Raw genomic sequence first — 21,168 nt, 5'->3', positions numbered from 1 at the left:
AAAATATAAAAATCCCCCCATACTAGTTTTAATTTTTTTACTTTTGGTAATATTTTAATTATTTTACTATGTAACCGGGATGAAAAAAAAAACTTATTCCTGAACAGTTTGGTAATCCTATAAAAATACTCTAATGCTCTTAGAAGCTAATGTTAAATTTTCCGGATAGAAAAACAAAATCATCATTACAGCATTCCATTGAACAGTGTAGATAAGTCTGAAACTGCAGTGTTTTTTCAAGGCCAAATGTAGTTTACCATTACCAATATGCTATGTAGCGGTGAACAATAGCACCACATTTTTTTTTATTGACCCGTTAATGCCTCAAATAGTGGGAAAGTTCTATCCAAACCCCAAACTTTCCATTTTCCTTTTTTATAGTCCCTGTAGTTTTGGTATTTTATATTCTAGTCTTGGAATTTATTTTTCACCAATCCAGTTCTCGAGACAAGAGAAAATAAAGAAAATCATCAAATTTTAATAGAAGAGAAAAAATCATCCATTGATATTTGACAATGAAAAAGATTCAACAATTTTATTTAATAATAAAGTTGGTAGTTGTTTTTTCTTCAAAACATTATTGAGAAGGCAAATTTGAGCCCACGAATTTCTTCCTATTTTTTTATTTTATTTTATTTTTTTTGCTTCTTAACCCATTTTTGGGTTAACAGATGTTACTAGTGGATTCATCTAAGTCTCTTTGATGTTTTTGTTATAGGTATTTACAAATAAAGAAATAATTAAAAAATATTTTTCAAGTAAAAAAATAATAAAAAGCAATACCTAGGCCCTTCAGTCTTTTTTAGTGGCCTGGGCTCGTGTGCTCTTGCATTTTAAGTTTTTTTTATTTATATGTAAATATATTCTAAAAAATATTCAATTTTGTCATTTTTTTAAATAATATTATAATTTTTTATATAAATGTTAATATTTTTTTAAAAAAAATAGTGTGCTTAATATACTAAAAAACCAAGGATATTCAATAAATATAAAAATTGTGATTTTTCAAGTTTTCTAATATATTTTTAAATTTTTTTTATCACATTTATAATTTTTTTTTGTCTTTAATGATACACAAAATATTGGAATTGTTTTCGGTTTTGTAATTTAAATTTTCTTTAAAAACCATTTTGGATTTTTTTGGAAACAATATATGCAATATTTTTGAAATTGTATGTTTTTTTATTGTATTGTTAAATAAAAAACTGTTTGAAAATATATAAAGTTGGGTCGGTAGTTTTAAAATTTTACCTTTTGAAGTGAGTTTAATGACAATACTAAAAAATTTATCGTAATCTAGATATTTTTTTATGTAATGCGAAACAATAACATTATTATTTTTTTATTGGTCTTTGTTTTCTTATTAAACAACAAAAAAATATTATTAAATTCATAATCCAAATAACTATATTTGACAACTTGATGACTAGATCAATCTAATATATTCTCACACCTTCAATCAACCAAACCGACAAAAGGCCAAAGAGGAATAGTAAAAAATTTAAACGCTTCACAAATTCCCATTTATCCAATTTAGTTTTGCCTTTATAATACCGATTTAGTTTTAATTAAATTTTAAATTGTTTTATGTTTTTATTTATTTTTAATTTTTATAATAATTGTATAAATATTGTTGTAAGATTGTTTTTTTCATATGACATCAATTTTTATTTAATTTATTTATAAAAATTTTAAATTTTCAGCAATCGCAATTTTATTTTTTGGTTTTGTAATTTAAATTTTCTTTAAAAACCATTTTGGATTTTTTTGGAAACAATATATGCAATATTTTTGCAATTTTATGTTTTTTTATTGTATTATTAAATAAAAAATTGTTTGAAAATATATAAAGTCGGGTCAGTAATTTTAAAATTTTACCTTCTGAAATGAGTAAAATTTATCGTAACTTGGATATTCTTTTTTGTGTAATGTGGAACAATAACATAATTGTTTTTTAATTGATCTTTATTTTCTTTATTAAACAAAAAAAAATTATTAAATTCATAATCCAAGTAACTAGATTTGATGAATTGATGACTGGGATCAATCTAATATATTTTCGCATCATCAATCAACCAAACCAACGAAAGGCCAAAGAAGAATAGTAAAAAATTTAAACGCTTCACAAATTCCCATTTATCCAATTTAGTTTTGCCTTTATAATACCGATTTAGTTTTAATTAAATTTTAAATTGTTTTATATTTTTATTTATTTTTAATTTTATAATAATTGTATAAATACTGTTGTAGGATTGTTTTTTTCATATGAAATTAATTTTTAATTGATTTATTTATAAAATTTTTAAATTTTCAGCAATCATAACTTTATTTTTTTCATATGAAATTTTTTTAGTTGAATTTATTTTTTTATATTATTTATTTGTTGTAAATTTTTTTGAGTTGATTTTTTTTTTCAAGAAACTCACTTTTGAGTATTATAGAGTATTGTTTTATATTAATTTAATTATTTATAGTTTTGTAAAATAAATTATTTTTAAATAATCATCAATAGAATTATATATAGTATTTTTCAGAGAAAAATACCTACAGAATATAGAAGTCAAAAAATTTTAATGCGGTGCAAATTTTTTTAAATATATGTTTTGGAATTTGGGTTACTAGATTCATGGAAAATTGCCCCACAAGCCATAACATAATGTTGTTAAGCACAAACTTTTTGTAAAGAAAATACAACCAATTCGATAACAGTAAGGACATGATTATTTTTCCCATCACACGCATGCATCATAACTAACTTGAAAAATCAGACAAAACAAAACGACAACACCTAAACATAATCGGGTTGGTCGGACCCAAAACAACACAAATAAAAAGAAGAGCAGTTTGATCAGGAAAATAACAGTGCATATATATTAACCAAGCATGCGGCACGAGTTACGGTGTTCAGCCGCATTTTATTTGCAACTGAAAGACCCCGCCATGTTGCACTTCACCAGAAGCTGCTGTGCCAGGTTGCCAGGTTGGGGTCTATATTATTGTCAGATAGCACTTTTGTGTGCCTTGCAGCAGAAATTTGCAAAGAGAACTCTGGTTCTTGGCAGGGAATCTCAGGCCTTGGTATTGGTGGGGGGCCTTGAAGTGCTGTCCAGCCACAAGATCGCAAGACTCGGATTCCTGCATGACCAGGTCCCTAACAAGGACCTCATCTTTTCTTTTCTGATAGCTGAATCCATGGATGAATTAGGATAATTTTCTACACTCTCCACCATTGTTGACTCCAACTCAATATCAGAACTGTTGGGACGTTGTTATTAATATGACACAGCATCTGTAGAAAAGAAGGGATATCATTGTGAAAAGATTATAATGGTAGGTAGGTATTGTCAAACAAGTTACACCAACTATTGATAAAATGTTGCAGCCCATATGCTGCCACCATCAGTGTCATATACAGCTTATTCGGCGTGATATTCCCTTCAGAATCTGTCCACTGGAAAAATTTACAAGCTACATGGTTCTGTATCAAAATCAAACCACTTTACTTAGATCAAGACAAGCATTACAAACACAGGCAAAAGTATGGAGAAACACACAAGTAAAAACTAATAACTGTGTTTTAACTTTGACCATCTCGCCCAAAGACCAAGAGTTTACAGCTACAATCAATTATTGGAAAGCATTAGAAAAACAGCTTTATTCTCCACAGGTGATGCCCGGCCGTGGCCGGGAACTTTCTTAGGTTTTCTCGAGAAAATTTAGAAATATATTAATATATTCTTTTTTATTTTTTTAAAATGTCATAGACGGGTGCACCTTGGCTCTCTTTTTTATGTTCATTTTTTTTAAAAAATTATTTCTCATGATAAAAAAAATTAATATAATCCTCAGTGTGGTAAGATATAAACCTGGTTTGATCTATTCAGTTTGAAGGATTTCAATAGCGATTGCAAATTATTCATAAACCTAGATTATATTTCAAACATGAAAGAATTACAACATCCATTGAATATCAAACAAAATCCAAAATTTGTGAGAACAGGCAAGAACATCTAATGTTCACTCGTGGAAGATTTTATAATTTTATAGAAAAAAATTAAAAGAAACGGAAAACATATATACTAATTCTATAATTCTCTACAAAATCAGAAAACATTAAACTATTGTTTTTAAAATTCTGTAATAATCTTGTTTGATTCACCTAATTTAATTATGTTCATTTATTTTATTTGTTCTAAACAAATCAAGCAAGGCCTTTATTTTTACTAGAAAAACTAGACTAAAAGACATGTTTGCTTAGTTTTTTATACACCGTATTTTTTTAAGAAATAAAAAACAAAATAAAGGGTGTGGAAATAGAGAAGGGCGGTAAAACTTTCGTGCTTTCCTTCCTTCTTTCCTTACGTGGCAGGCTTGAATAAAGCCACGTAAAGGCTAACTTTGAATGGAAAAATACATAATTTCTGGAAAAGCCAGGTTTGTTGTCCTTTATATTAGTTTTCCTCGGAATACCTTAAATGAACTTTCTGCGCTGTTTCTTCTTGACTTGGTAACCGTGGTTCGTAGAGATGCCGGACTTTTTTTCTTTTTCTTTTTTGTCCAATTATATTCAAGTAATACAAAGGTGTTTAAAATATTATTATATTATTATAACAAAGACTACTAAAGCATGCGGGAATTATTACAGCTTTCTTCACAAAACTGGATGGATTGCTAGTTTCCACATTAATTTTTTTGTTTTTACTTGAAAAATAGGTTTCTTTCCTTTTTTTTATTTTAATATGATTTTTTAAAAAAAAAATTGTTTTTTTATTTTTAATATTAAAATAATTGAAAAATTAGCTTTGTAATTTATTTATTTTAATTTTTTTTATTAAACTAGCGTGATTTGCTGGTTTGTCAAATAACTCAAGTTATTCTCATTCCCAAGTTTAGAGGAATGTAACTTACTTAGATTGTTTGATACTTCAGAAACAAATCGAAAGTGTCGTGGTGTCACTGAAGAAGCTGAACCCTTGCATTCTCTAATGCTGCATTTGCTGCATCTACCATTGAATCCCTCTCGTCTTCAAGTGCCAAAGCTTGTTCCATTTTCTCACATGCAGCATCCAAGCTTCTCTCTGATTCTGACTTCTGGTTAGAAATTTCAGTAACACAAGACTTGCACCTCAAAGTCTCCGCCTCACAGAAAGACAATTGTTTCTCCAGTTCAAGAAGCATGTTTTTGACACGTGAAACTTCTACGCGAAGTGCTTGGAGGTGGTTTTCGGAAGCTTCATAAGCAGATACTGCCTCCACATGGCGCTGAGAGATGTTGTCAAACTGGGTTTTCTTATCATTGTAATTGCCAAGGAATTCTTCTCGATAAAAGTTTTCGCCCATGGACTCCTCAATACCAGCCAGTTTTGATTTGCATTGAATGTATTCCCTCACAGCCTTGGAAAAAGATGCATAGTCAATTGAGAGATGGCGCATAGCATCAAAAGTGTTTTCTGCCACCTTCAACATTGTTTCATGCTGAGTCTGATCCATAGACTGCAGAATGGCGAGCAAACCTTGCCCAAACGTTTTCAAGGCTAGCTTTGATGTATCACTGTTCTCCACCACAGTTTTCGTCCCTGAAGGCTCCTGAAAAATACCATTTGGATGCTCAGCATCCTCTCTAGGAGATTGTAGAAATGGAACTTGCTGTATATCACTTTCATCATCATTTGATGAACTGCCTGCTAAGAGAGCTAGGCCTTCAATATCACCCACATCCTCTCTAGGAGATTGTAGAAATGGAACTTGCTGTATATCACTTTCATCATCATTTGATGAACTGCCTGCTAAGAGAGCTAGGCCTTCAATATCACCCACATCTTCTATAACAGGATCAAAAGGAGAAGTGCCTGTTACAGAACAGGGGTGTTAGAACTGAAGATTTGAGGAAGGAAAACAGCTGAACAAATGAATGGACATTATTTACGGCAAAAGATGGGTTCACCATGGGGCTCTTTTAGGAACCAATAAGTGAGGTCAAAGCAACCCTACCCAATCAAACACGGACATGAATTTGTAAAAACTGATAAACATCATCAGTCAACCACCAAAATGAAAAATGAACTCAATGTTGTGAAATCATGGTGGGGATCATGCAAATTATCAGAACAAACTGACAGCAATAAACAAAGAAATCAAGTACCCAAAAAATATACACCTTCAATTTTTGTGTCCCTTGCATTAGAAATTTGCAAAGAGAACTCTGGTTCTTGGCAAGGAATCTCAGGCTTGGGTATTGGTGGAGGGACTTCAAGTGCTGTCCCTGACACAAGATCCCAAGACTCGGAGTCCTGCATGACCAGGTCCCTAACAAGGACCTCATCTTTTCTGATAGGTGGATCCATGTATGAAATAGGATAATTATCAACACTCTTCACCATTGTTGACTCCAACTCAATATCAGAACTCTTATTGTCTTCCGTGCACAGTTCATTGTATACAGTAAACAAGGACCGACGGGCAGGGTATCCCTTGCTTTCATCTCCTTGCATATTCTGCATGTTATTCCCTTCAGAATCTGTCCACTGGAAAAATTTACAAGCTCCATGGTTCTGTATCAAAATCAAACCACTTTACTTAGATCAAGACAAGCATTACAAACACAGGCAAAAGTATGGAGAAACACACAAGTAAAAACTAATAACTGTGTTTTAACTTTGACCATCTCGCCCAAAGACCAAGAGTTTACAGCTACAATCAATTATTGGAAAGCATTAGAAAAACAGCTTTATTCTCCACAGGTGATGCCCGGCTGTGGCCAGGAACTTTCTTAGCTTTTCTTGAGAAAATTTAGAGTGGGACTGCCGTTATAAAGTCAGTTTCATGTTCTTGTCTTTGAAAATACGACATAGCAAGTTCTTTAAATCTAAATTGTTGAATACAGATCAACAGTAAGGCTTGTGTTTAATCTTCACATCAAATATGAAACAACGACCCACTATTAATGAGTAAAAATCTCAACGGTTGATTAAAATGTGATGTGGACTTTACGAACACGATAGAGCATGATCTGGAGAACATGGAAGCGTCGAGTCCAATAAGATCAACGAAGAACAGCACCAGCCCGTAGCAGTGATTATGAACAGATGGCATATTATTGAGGGAAAAAATGACGACCCGGAACTCAAAACAGGTTAGAAAATTGTTGAAAAGGAAAACGAAGCAAAAGTCAAAGAGCACACCTTCTTAATCCGGCAAGCAAAATACCATCGGCCTCTGTCTGGACCACTTGATACGATATTTAAACTGCATGACCCGGCACCACATGGGCACATAGGGGGTTTAAATCTAGCAGCAATGTCGTCACTCCATTTGAAGAATCCGCAAGTACCCTAAAAATTAACAACAAAAGAGCAATGCAGAAGAAATAAGGGAAAGGTGGGACATGAGGTGCAGACTGGAGAATAGTACTGTACTAACCGATGTTCTATGATCAACAGGGCAAGCATAGAACTTTCTGCCAGGATTTTTAACGGTGTTCGAAGTTGAAACTTTACAAGTGCCCCGACCACAAGGGCATCGAACCACTGGAAGATCAGGAACCTGCACTGAAGGCGAGGAGGGTGATCCAGGGCTTAAGGCCAGTGATTTTGGGGGGGTTTTGTTGGGACAATCTTTGGACCAGTGGCCAAGCCTTTTGCACAGAAAGCATTGATCATGCTCTTTAGGGTTCCTTTGAGGAGATGGGGAAGCAGAGGGTGATGCTTGGGGTGGAGTTGAGGAAATTGGATCGCTAACATGACACTCGTGGCTCCCACACGCCATCACTTCCACCGACTCTCTGGTTTCCTTCGAGGAGAAGAGGAAGGAGGGGAGACCAAGGGGACCGAGTTTGCTTCTTTTATTTTGGTTGACACTGACATGAGAGAAGGGAAGTGACGGTGGACAGCCTTGGCTTGGCTATGAGCTAAGAAAGCTAGTGCATTGCTATCCAGCCTAGAGAGAGGCGCATGAGGCAGGATGTGCTCTCCACAGTCCACTCCACCTCTCAATGTTTTTTTTCTGTCTCTTTCCTTTTCGACATCATGAGAAGATGACTCGATCAGGGTATTTTAGACCGGTAGATACCGCGATCACATTAAGTTTTTTTTATAAAAAATTTCAATAGTGCATCTTTTATATGATATATTTGAAAAATTATTTTATCTAAAAATTAATTTTAAAAATTAAAACTCAGTAAATCAGTAGAAAAAACAAACCCTTTTAATAGCTAAAAGACAAAATATCACTCCCTGCAAAAATTAATTATTTATGGGTGTAGTTGATGAACATTATGAGGTATAACTGTTAATAATCAACCAGTGATCAAATTAAAACTAATTAGCAATATAATTCATTGATCTAGAGCTACGAAATAAAACAAGAAACACTTTATTTTTGTTATGGGAACAAATCTGTCCATTTTAAGAACTAAACTAGTGTGCATACACCCTGTTTTATTCAACTTTGCCTATGAAATGTTTGCACAGGTAACAAAGTTTGCCTTATTGGAGACAATTAAGGAAGCTGTACCTGAAATGTGGTCACCAGAAATGAAGAAAGCATGGGGAGAAGCTTATGATCAGCTAGTCGCTGCTATCAAGACAGAAATGAAGCCCTCTTCCTAGGTTTCTTCAATGAATTAAACTTTGCAAAATTAAGCATGTGTGTTATGCTAATCTTTGTTTACTAATCCGGGTGTCTGGGAATGTTTTCTCATCATGTATTTACTAGATTTCTGCCCGTGCTTGGCAGCGGGTATGTTTGAATAAAACTTGTCATGTTTTCATAATCGTGTGAAGAATCCATGAAGCTATATATCAATCCAATTATACAGATGTTGTGATTTTTTATCAAATATAAAATCCCTCCTCCAAAAAAAAAAAACCCAATTTCTGTCACACAGGACTTTTTTTTTCTTTTCATTTTACCACGTTGTGCTTGTAATTTAAACAAATTTTAATATAATTTTTAAAAATACAAGTGTTTGATAAAAAAATATATATATATATGTCCTTTTAAGTCATTTTCCAAACATCCTGTAGGTAATTTTTGTACACCCATACATGCAACTAAATACTTTTTAAATTTATTTCTTTCTCTATAAATAATTTTTCTTAAGCATGCTTTTTTCCGCACCAGGGTAGATTTTCATGCTTTCCTTCTTTCCTTACGTGGCAGGCTTGAATAAAGCCACGTAAAGGCTAGCTTTGAATGGAAAAGTAAATGATTTCTAGAAAAGCCAGGTTTGAACTATAGTTTGTGCGTTGTTTCTTCTTGACTTAGTAATCGTAAATGAACTTTCTGCGTTGTTTCTTCTTGAGTTGGTAACCGTGGTTCGTAGAGATGCAAAGGTGTTTAACCTTGAATGACTTTTTTTTTTTTGTCCAATTATATTCAAGTAATACAAAGGTGTTTAAAATATTATTATATTATTATAACAAAGACTACTAAAGTATGCGGATGTCATTATATTTTTTTTCACAAAACTAGATGGATGGCTAATTTCACGTTGAGTTTTTTGTTTTTACTAGAAAAATAAGTTTTTTTTTATTTTTTTATTTTATTATGATTTTTTCAAAAATTATTTTTGTTTTTTTTAATTTTTAACATTAAGATAGTTGGAAAGTTAACTTTGTAATTTGTTTTTTTTAACAAAACTCATGTTATTCTCATTTATAAGTTTAGTTGAGTGTTTTTCTTTTAATTAAATTTAATTTTTTTATAATTTATTTTTACTTATAAAATTCAAAAAATAATTTTACATAAAAATCATGTTATTAAATTTTATAAAGCAACAAAAACTAAAAAGTGCATGATAACTATTATTCTCCCGTATTCATTGTACCGTGAATCACAATAGTAATCTATAGTGTTTTGTTTTTGAATTTTTATTGTGTTTTAAAAAAAATTTGCTAATTTTAACTTTTAAAATATTGATCAAATTGAAAAATATAATATCATTTATTTATAATGAATATTGAAATTAATAAATTAATAAATTTTTTATAAAAAAATTAAAATTAGATTGAATATATATATATATATATATATATATATAACAAACCAGAATGATAAAATTAAAAAAAAATAAAAAAACTTACTGAGTTTAGGGTAGTTTTTTCTTGAAAATGCAAAGGCAGCTTTCTCTAAAGCCGAGCAACATGAATATGATGGTGGAAGAGGGTTAACACCTGTCTGCACTGCTGGCTTACACGAAGCAAAACCCTCTTTGGTCATGCCGCATAAGATACTATCAGAAAATTTATAAATATAAATAAAAATATTAACAAAAATATTCTTTCTACAAAATTACAATTTATCAATAAAAATGTTCATTCAGTGTATACCAAGAAAATTATTATAGAAAAAAAATTAAAACAGAGCTAAAAAATACAATGATGTGTCATTTATAACGACGACATTACCAACAAAATAAATTCCTTCAGTAAAATCGTTGATAAACTGTTAATATTGTTCATCATGTCAATTACAAAGAAAATCATCAACAGAAAATTCTGTCGGTATTTTTCAGAGATACCTGGAACTCTTTACTTACCAATTGCACTATTAATTATTGTTCTTTGCAGACAAAAATATTGAGGGATTGAAAAGCCATCAGTGTTATTTGGCAGATTTTTGAAAAATTTTAATTAAATTAAAATTTTAAATTAAACAGTATAGACAAATCACCAATAAAATGATTTAAAATATTAATATTTAATTATCTACCGGTAAAACACCTCAATAAAAAGCCTAAAATCCTTAATTTTACAAGTGACAGATCTCCTCTCTACTTCTTCTTCTTCCCCACATGTAAAAACCTAGTTTAACAACACACGACCCTTATTTCTTCCTTTTCACCATATTTAAAAAAACCACATTCATTTATTTATTCTCTCCTTAACTTTTTTTTCTTCTTCATACTCAAGTATGTCTTTTTTTTTTTTCTTCTTTTCTCTTCTTATTTTTTTTAATTAATATACTTTAAGATTTTTTTTTCCTTCTCAGCTTCATTTACAACTACTTTGAGGTAAGATTTTTTTTATATATATTTTTGTATTTTTTTTTTAAATAATTGTATGAATATTTTTGTAGGATTTTTTTTAAAAAATATAAAATCAATTTTTAGTTGATTTATTTATAGGATTTTTAAATTTTTTGCAATTGCAACTTATTTTTTGGCATATGGAATTTTTTTTTTGTTGAATTTATTTATTACAAATTTGTCTGAGTTAATTTTTTTTTCAAACTCCTCAATTTTAAGTATTATAAAATATTGATTTATATTAATTTAATTATTTTATAGTCTAGTAAAATAGATTTTTTAAAAAAATTATTTTTAAATAATCACCAATAAAATTACATACAATATTTTTTCCAAAAAAAATACCGACAAAATAAAACAAATAACTTTTTTTCACTTGTTTTTCATCTGTAAATCCATTAATAATATTTTTTATTACCGAACTTACCAACAGCCAAAAAATTACCAGTAATTATCAATGGAATAATAGTATAAATACCAACAGAATTTTCATTATGTAAATATAAAAATTGTGGTAGTGAGGTGGCCTGTCCTTTTGACGCAACGCGGAGGCCTTGACCAATGCCACAATGGCAAGCTTCTTTGTGCGTGCCTACATTACTCTCAAAATGTCGACAAGCTACTGATCTCTTTCTTGTCTCTTGTTTTGTGGAGTTGTGAAGAGAGGCAATGGTACGTTAGGACTTGTATAGCAATGAAGATACGAAAATAAATGGCATTGGGGTCATTGTAATGTAACGTCCTTAGATTGTTTGATACTTCAGAAACAAATCGATGGTGTCGTGGTGTCACTGAAGAAGCTGAACCCTTGCATTCTCTAATGCTGCATTTGCTGCATCTACCATTGAATCCCTCTCGTCTTCAAGTTCCAAAGCTTGTTCCATTTTCTCACATGCAGCAATGAAGCTTCTCTCTGATTCTGACCTGCGGTTAAAAATTTCAGTAACCCAAGACCTGCACCTCAAAGTCTCGGCCTCACAGAAAGCCAATTGTTTCTCCAGTTGAAGCAGCAAATTTTTGACACGTGAAACTTCTAGGCGAAGCGATTGGAGGTGGTTTTCGGAAGCTTCATAAGCAGATACTGCCTCCACATGGCGCTGAGAGATGTTGTCAAACTGCGTTTTCTTATCATTGTAATGGCCAAGGAATTCTTCTCGAGAAAAGTCTTCGCCCAGGGATTCCTCAATTCCAGCCAGTTTCGATTTGCATTGAATGAATTCCCTCACAGCCTTGGAAAAAGATGCATAGTCAATTGAGAAATGGCGCATAGCATCAAAAGCAGCTTCTGCCACCTTCAACATTGATTCATGCTGAGTCTGATCCATAGACTGCAGAATGTCGAGCAAACCTTGCCCAAACGTTTTCAAGGCTACCTTTGATGTATCACTGTCATCCACCACAGTTTTCGTCCCTGAAGGCTCCTGAAAAATACCATTTGGATGCTCAGCATCCTCTCTAGGAGATTGTAGAAATGGACCTTGCTGTATATCACTTTCATCATCATTTGATGAACTGCCAGCTAACAGAGCTAGGCCTTTAATATCACCCACATCTTCTATAACAGGATCAAAAGGAGAAGTGCCTGTTACAGAACAGGGGTGTTAGAACTGAAGATTTGAGGAAGAAAAACAGCCGAACAAATGAATGGACAGTATTTACAGCAAAAGAAGCATGCAGCATGAGGCTCTTTTAGGAACCAATAAGAGAGGTAAAGCAACCCTACCCAATCAAACACAGACATGAAATTGTAAAAACTGATAAACATCATCAGTCAACCACCAAAATGAAAAATGAACTCAATGTTGTGAAATGATAGCAGTAATTTTTATAGTAGTCATGCAAATGATCAAAACAAACTGACAGCAATAAACAAAGAAATCAAGTACCCAAAAAATATACACCTTCACTTTTTGTGTGCCTTGCAGCAGAGATTTGCAAAGAGAACTCTGGTTCTTGGCAAGGAATCTCAGGCCTGGGTATTCGTGGGGGGCCTTCAAGTGCTGTCCCAGCCACAATATCACAAGACTCGGAGTCCTGCATGACCAGGTCCCTAACAAGGACCTCATCTTTTCTGATAGCTGAATCCATGGATGAATTAGGATAATTTTCAACACTCTCCACCATTGTTGACTCCAACTCAATATCAGAACTCTGATTGTCTTCCGTGCACAGTTCATTGTTTACAATACGGACCTGATGTCCAGTAAACAAGGACCGACGGGCAGGGTATCCCTTGCTTTCATCTCCATGCTTATTCGGCATGTTATTCCCTTCAGAATCTGCCCACTGGAAAAATTTACAAGCTCCATGGTTCTGTATCAAAATCAAGCCACTTTACTTAGATCAAGACAAACATCAATTACAAACACACGCAAAAGTATAGAGAAATACAAAAGTAAAAACTAATAATAGTATTTTGACTTTAACCAGCTCGCCCAAAGACCAAGAATTTACAGCTAGAATCAATTATTGGAAAGCATTAGAAAACCACCTTTATATACCAAGGTGATGCCCCGGTGTGGCCAGGGACTTTCTTAGCTTTTCTTGAGAAAATTTAGAGGGGGACTGCTGTTATAAAGTCAGTTTCATGTTCTTGTCTTTGAAAATACGACATATCAACTTCTTTAAATCTAAATTGTTGAATAACTACCCGCTATTAATGAGTAAAAATCTCAACGGTTGATTAAAATGTGATGTGGACTTTACGAACACGATAGAGCATGATCTGGAGAACATGGAAGCGTCGAGTTCAATAAGATCAATCAAGAACAGCACCAGCCCGTCACAACCATTATGAACAGATGGCATATTGTTGAGGGAAAAAATCTAGACCCCGAACTCAAAACAGGTTAGAAAATTGTTGAAAAGGAAAACGAAGCAAAAGTCAAAGAACACACCTTAATCCGGCAAGCAAAATACCATCGGCCTCTGTCTGGACCACTTGATACGATATTTAAACTGCATGACCCGGCACCACATGGACACATAGGGGGTTTAAATCTAGCAGCAATGTCGTCCCTCCATTTGAAGAATCCGCAACTACCCTAAAAATTAACAACAAAAGAGCAACGCAGAAGAAATAAGGGAAAGGTGGGACATGAGGTGCAGACTGGAGAATAGTACTGTACTAACCGATGTCCTATGATCAACAGGGCAAGCATAGAACTTTCTGCCAGGATTTTTAACGGTGTTCGAAGTTGAAACTTTACAAGTGCCCCGACCACAAGGGCATCGAACCACCGGAAGATCTGGAACCTGCACTGAAGGCGAGGAGGGTGATCCAGGGCTTAAGGCCAGTGATTTTGGGGGGGTTTTGTTGGGGCAATCTGTGGACCAGTGGCCAAGCCATTTGCACATAAAGCAGTGATCATGTTCTTTAGGGTTCCTTTGAGGAGATGGGGAAGCAGAGGATGATGCTTGTGGTGGAGTTGAGGAAAATGGATCGATATGATGACCCTCGTGGCTCGCACACGCCGTCACTTCCACCGACTCTCTGGTTTTCTTCGAGGAGAAGAGGAAGGAGGGGAGACGAAGGGGACCGTGTTTGCTTCTTTTATTTTGGTTGACACTGACTGGAGGGAACTTTCTTTTGTGATCAGACATGAGAGAAGGGAAGTGACAGTAGAGAGCTTTAAGTTTGTGTATGAGCTGAGAAAGCTAGTGCATTGCCATATAGCCTAGAGAGAGGCGCATGAGGCGGAATCTGCTCTCCACTCCACCTCTCAATGTTTTATTCTTTTGGATCATCATTAAAACAATAAAAAATATATTTTTTATAAATTATTTTTAATATTAATATGTTAAAATAATTTGAAAACATATAAAAAAATTATTTTAAATAAAAAATTAAAATTTCTAAAAATACAATTTATATCACATTTCTTAATATACAGTAAATATATGTATTTTAAACCAGTTAATACCTCGATTATGATTAATGTTTTTTATATTATTTACAGAGAAAGAATATTTATTTTTATGATTGAAGTACTTTTTGCTCCCACCACATTTATAAATATTTTTTATAACAAGGGATTTATTAAAAATTATGATTAAATTATAAGTTTCGCAAAATAACAAATACATGATTTTAATGCTTTTAAGAGAAAGAAAGAAAATTTCTTATTATTGCTTGTGGGAAATTATCAAAATAACATTAAAAAATAATATATCCTTTTAAGTCATTTTCCAAACATCCTGTAGGTAATTTTTGTACACCCGTATACGCAACTAAATACTTTTTAAATTTATTTTTTTCTCTATAAATAATTTTTCTTAATCATGCTTTTTTCCGCACCGAGTAAAAGTTTCATGCTTTCCTACTTTCCTTACGTGGCAGGCTTGAATAAAGCCACGTAAAGGCTAGCTTTGAATTTAAAATAAATAAATTCTGGGAAAAGCCATGTTTGTTGTCCTTCATATTAGTTTTCCTTTTTACCTTGAATGAACTTTTTGCGTTCTTTCTTCTTGACTTGGTACCCGTGGTTCGTAGGGATGCCGGACTTCTTTTTTTTTTTTTTCTCAATTATATTCACGTAATACAAAGGTGTTTAAAATACTATTATATTATTATAACAAAGACTACTAAAGCATGGATATTCAATTAATATAAAATTTGTGATTTTGCAAGTTTTTTAATATATTTTTTATATAATTTTATCACTTTTATAAATATTTTTGTCTACGATGATATACAAAATACTAAAATTGTTTTTGGTTTTGTAATTTAAATTTTTTAAAAAAACCATATTGGGTTATTTTTGGAAACAATATATGCATTTTTTTTACAACTATATGTTTTTTATTGTATTATTAAATAAAAAATTATTTGAAAATACATGAAATCGGATAGGGGGTTTTAAAATTTTACCTTCCAAGACAAGTTTAATAATAATGCAAAAAAATTTACTGTAACCTGATTTTTTTTTTTATGTTCAATTTATTTTGTCTGATGTGCATTGTAGTGCAGAGCAATACATGTTTGTTTTAATTTTTTCTACAAAATATTTTTAGAAAAAAAAATAGAGTAAAAGACATGTTTGCTTAATTTTTTATACATAATATTTTTAGAAAAAATAAAAAAAAATAAAAACTAGAAAACTATTTTCTAAAACAACACACTCTAAGAGCGCGGTTTAACTTCGACCCCGTCCAAAATTCAGTTCCATTGCACATATGAAATTTGCCATGCGGCGAAAATAAGGGGTGTGGAAATAGAGGAAAAATTTGCCATGCGGCGAAAATAAGGGGTGTGGAAATAGAGGAAAAATTTGCCATGCGGCGAAAATAAGGGGTGTGGAAATAGAGCAAGGCAAAATCCCATATTGTCGTGCCCGTCAATGTAGTATTTCCACACTCCCGTAGAAATTGAAAAGGCAAACAATATAGATGGTGGATAGTATTGTTTAGCGTGGGGTAAGTAAGAGAGTTTTTTATTTTATTTTAAAAATGATTTAAAAAAATTGTTTTTTTATTTGTTTTAAATTAATTTTTTTATATTTTTAAATTGTTTTGATATGCTATGTGAAAAATAAATGTTTAAAAAATTAAAAAAATATTGTTACAATGTATTATCAAATAAAAATTACTTTAAAAAATTATTATTATTACAGTAACACACCTCCAAACTAGCTCACTCCTCAAATCAACCACACCAGCGAAAGGCCGAAGAGGAATAGTTTACTTTAGCTGATCAAATTGAGGCCAGGCCAAAAAAATGAAAACGTTTCACAAATTTCCAAATTCTTGAAAAAAAAATCTAATTTAGTTTAGACTTTTTAATACCGATTTAGTTTTAATTAAGTTTCAAATTGTTTTATGTTTTTCTTTATTTTTATTCTAAATTAACTAAACCAAAAATGGGTAATTTTTAATTTTGTACCTTATTAACATCCGTGGCATCATTTACACCTTTTAATAAAAAACAATTATACTGAAATGGTTATATATTTGACCAAATTTCCTAAAGCTTGGGGATTGAAAAACCTCGCTTCCATTAAATGGATCGACAGAAGGAATAAACTGATTATTATAAAAAAAGGAATAAATTGATGATCATAATGAAACTTTAAAAGGAGCATTGATTCATCAACTGAAACTATAATTAATAAAAAATGGATCGTTAATGGTCACAAATCTCAAGAGATAAATCGAAACTTGCTTTATCCAACAATATTGCCACTAGAAAGGGGGGACGAATGGAATTAGAGATGAGAGTACTATACTATTCCATGCAGTGCAAGATTCATTGTGACCTCTCATCTTTAAAAAATAAAGAGTCAAAAAAATAATTTTAATACAATAATTGAAGATGTCAGATGAGATTTCTAGACTTAAACTTACAAAAACTTATATTATTATATTTAATTTTTATCAAATAAATATAAATAATAAGATAAATATAAATAATAAGATATGAACTCGTGACCGTGATATCATATCAAAAAATTATCTTAGTTTAAAAACCCAACCTCTTAAATAAAGTTCATTATATGATTTATATAAACACTACAGCCACCAAATATGAAAAAACTTAAAACTTCAAGGACGTGAACAATCCCAAATTACCATATCCATAATTCGCTGGAACAAAGGACCACACATAGTAGCGGCATTGGCCTCAGTGATAGTCCCAACACTAATTAACCGATTCAAGCTCTAATTCGGTCCTTCAACACCCTTTGCTGCCAAGCTAATTGCAAACCGAGAAAAGCAGCCCAAAAATCACCAGGTTGCCATAAACCATGTCGCCTGAACCCCCATTATCCTGCAAAAAACAACCGGGGTTGCCTTCGCCAGCTCCTTCAGTTTTTAACCTTCACCCATTTTAGCCACGTCAGCACTTCGTTCCTTCTTTCAAACAACGAAAACATTAGCTGTCAGTTCCGAGAGAAAAGCAGCATAATCTACATTAGACTACTTAGGATGACGTATCGTAACATTATACATACCATACAGGTCTTAGTGTTTACAAGTGCGAGGAGCATGCCTTAAGTTGCTAGATTCGCTTACAAGTATGTACATACAAACACATACAGATATTGTAACCTAGATTGTTTGCTACTGCAGAAACAAATCGAAAGTTTCGTGGTGTCATTGAAGAAGCTGAACCCTTGCATTCTCTAATGCTGCATTTGCTGCATATACCAATGAATCCCTCTCGTCTTCAAGTTTCAAAGCTTCTTCCATTTTCTCACATGCAGCATCCAAGCTTCTCTCCGATTCTGACTTAAGGTTAGAAATTTCAGTAACACAAGACTTGCACCTCAAAGTCTCAGCCTCACAGAAAGATAATTGTTTCTCCAGTTCAAGAAGCATGTTTTTGACACGTGAAACTTCTACGCGAAGTGATTGGAGGTGGTTTTCGGAAGCTTCATAAGCAGATACTGCCTCCACATGGCGCTGAGAGATGTTGTCAAACTGGGTTTTCTTATCATTGTAATGGCCAAGGAATTCTTCTCGAGAAAATTCTTCGCCCATGGACTCCTCAATTCCAGCCAGTTTTGATTTGAATTCAATGTATTCCCTCACAGCCTTGGAAAAAGATGCATAGTCAATTGAGAGATGGCCAATAGCATCAAAAGTGTTTTCTGCCACCTTCAACATTGTTTCATGCTGAGTCTGATCCATAGACTGCAGAATGGCGAGCAAACCTTGCCCAAACGTTTTCAAGGCTACCTTTGATGTATCACTGTTCTCCACCACAGTTTTCGTCCCTGAAGGCTCCTGAAAAATACCATTTGGATGCTCAGCATCCTCTCTAGGAGATTGTAGAAATGGACCTTGCTGTATATCCCTTTCATCATCATTTGATGAACTGCCTGCTAAGAGAGCCAGGCCTTCAATATCACCCACATCTTCTATAACAGGATCAAAAGGAGAAGTGCCTGTTACAGAACAGGGGTGTTAGAACTGAAGATTTGAGGAAGGAAAACAGCTGAACAAATGAATGGACTTTATTTACGGCAAAAGATGGGTTAACCATGGGGCTCTTTTAGGAACCAATAAGTGAGGTCAAAGCAACCCTACCCAATCAAACACGGACATGAATTTGTAAAAACTTATAAACATCATCAGTCAACCACCAAAATGAAAAATGAACTCAATGTTCTGAAATGATAGTGGGGATCATGCAAATTATCAAAACAAACTGACAGCAATAAACAAAGAAATCAAGTACCCAAAAAATAGACACCTTCAATTTTTGTGTGCCTTGCAGCAGAAATTTGCAAAGAGAACTCTGGTTCTTGGCAAGGAATCTCAGGCTTGGGTATTGGTGGGGGGACTTCAAGTGCTGTCCCAGCCACAATATCGCAAGACTCGGAGTCCTGCTTGACCAGGTCCCTAACAAGGACCTCATCTTTTCTGATAGCTGAATCCATGGATGAAATAGGATAATTATCAACACTCTCCGCCATTGTTGACTCCAGCTCAATATCAGAACTCCTATTGTCTTCCGTGCACGGTTCATTGTTTACAGTAAACAAGGACCGACGGGCAGGGTATCCCTTGCTTTCATCTCCATGCTTATTTGGCATGATATTCCCTTCAGAATCTGCCCACTGGAAAAATTTACAAGCTCCATGGTTCTGTATCAAAATCAAACCACTTTACTTAGATCAAGACAAGCATTACAAACACAGGCAAAAGTATGGAGAAACACACAAGTAAAAACTAATAACTGTGTTTTAACTTTGACCATCTCGCCCAAAGACCAAGAGTTTACAGCTACAATCAATTATTGGAAAGCATTAGAAAAACAGCTTTATTCTCCACAGGTGATGCCCGGCTGTGGCCAGGAACTTTCTTAGCTTTTCTTGAGAAAATTTAGAGTGGGACTGCTGTTATAAAGTCAGTTTCATGTTCTTGTCTTTGAAAATACGACATATCAAGTTCTTTAAATCTAAATTGTTGAATAACTACCCGCTATTAATGAGTAAAAATCTCAACGGTTGATTAAAATGTGATGTGGACTTTACGAACACGATAGAGCATGATGTGGAGAACATGGAAGCGTGGAGTCCAATAAGATCAACGAAGAACAGCACCAGCCCGTCACAATCATTATGAACAGATGGCATATTATTGAGGAAAAAAATGAAGACCCCGAACTCAAAACAGGTTAGAAAATTGTTGAAAAGGAAAACGAAGCAAAAGTCAAAGAGCACACCTTCTTAATCCGGCAAGTAAAATACCATCGGTCTATATCTGGACCACTTGACACGATATTTAAACTGCATGACCCGGCACCACATGGACACGTAGGAGGTTTAAATCTAGAAACAATGTCGTCACTCCATTTAAAGAATCCGCAACTACCCTAAAAATTAACAACAAAAGAGCAATGCAGAAGAAATAAGGGAAAGGTGGGACATGAGGTGCAGACTGGAGAATAGTACTGTACTAACCGATGTTCTATGATCAACAGGGCAAGCATAGAACTTTCTGCCAGGATTTTTAACGGTGTACGAAGTTGAAACTTTACAAGTGCCCCGACCACAAGGGCATCGAACCACTGGAAGATCAGGAACCTGCACTGAAGGCGAGGAGGATGATCCAGGGCTTAAGGCCAGTGATTTTGGGGGGGTTTTGTTGGGGCAATCTCTGGACCAGTGGCCAAGCCTTTTGCACACAAAGCATTGATCATGTTCTTTAGGGTTCCTTTGAGGAGATGGAGAAGCAGAGGGTGATGCTTGTGGTGGAGTTGAGGAAAATGGATCGCTAACATGACACTCGTGGCTCCCACACGCCATCACTTCCACTAACTCTCTGGTTTTCTTCGAGGAGAAGAGGAATTCGAGGGTGTTTTGAAGAGGGGAGACCAAGGGGACCGAGTTTGCTTCTTTTATTTTGGTTCATACTATGCGTTTGTTTAGGCGTGTGTGACTGCGTTTTAAATAAAACACAGTAAACATACTTTTAGTTACGGAGAAAAACGCCATCTATTATTTATGGATCCCACCTTTTACTGTGTTCCAAACTCAGTAATGTGGAAAGCTGCTTTTGTTTTAACAGTAAACAATAGCCAACACATATTTACGCACTGTTCATACTAACATCTATACACTGTTCACGTAAACAGTGTATGTATTTTACCCTGTTGATTGTAGCCGGTTATATTGTTCCAGTTGGACTGGTTCCGT

At 33.5% G+C, this 21,168-nt stretch overlaps 1 protein-coding gene across 1 annotated transcript; it reads right to left on the bottom strand.

Annotated features, from left to right (window-relative positions):
- Positions 1-2,627: 2,627 nt before the first annotated feature.
- On the bottom strand, positions 2,628-20,893 carry LOC133680193 (uncharacterized). Its single transcript, XM_062103005.1, has 9 exons — positions 20,434-20,893; positions 20,196-20,345; positions 19,206-19,614; positions 18,122-18,912; positions 17,730-17,792; positions 14,159-14,683; positions 13,924-14,070; positions 12,928-13,339; positions 2,628-5,849 (listed from the first exon to the last, which is right to left on the bottom strand). Exons 1-9 carry the CDS (start codon positions 20,776-20,778, stop codon positions 4,954-4,956), a joined length of 3,738 nt encoding a protein of 1,245 aa, XP_061958989.1. The 5' UTR covers positions 20,779-20,893; the 3' UTR covers positions 2,628-4,953.
- Between the last annotated feature and the right edge of the window lie 275 nt (positions 20,894-21,168).

Source organism: Populus nigra, chromosome 19 (assembly GCF_951802175.1).
Source record: "Populus nigra chromosome 19, ddPopNigr1.1, whole genome shotgun sequence".
NCBI lineage: Eukaryota > Viridiplantae > Streptophyta > Magnoliopsida > Malpighiales > Salicaceae > Populus > Populus nigra.
Note: the sequence above shows the minus strand (reverse complement) of the source record. Positions and strands in the feature narration are given on the sequence as shown.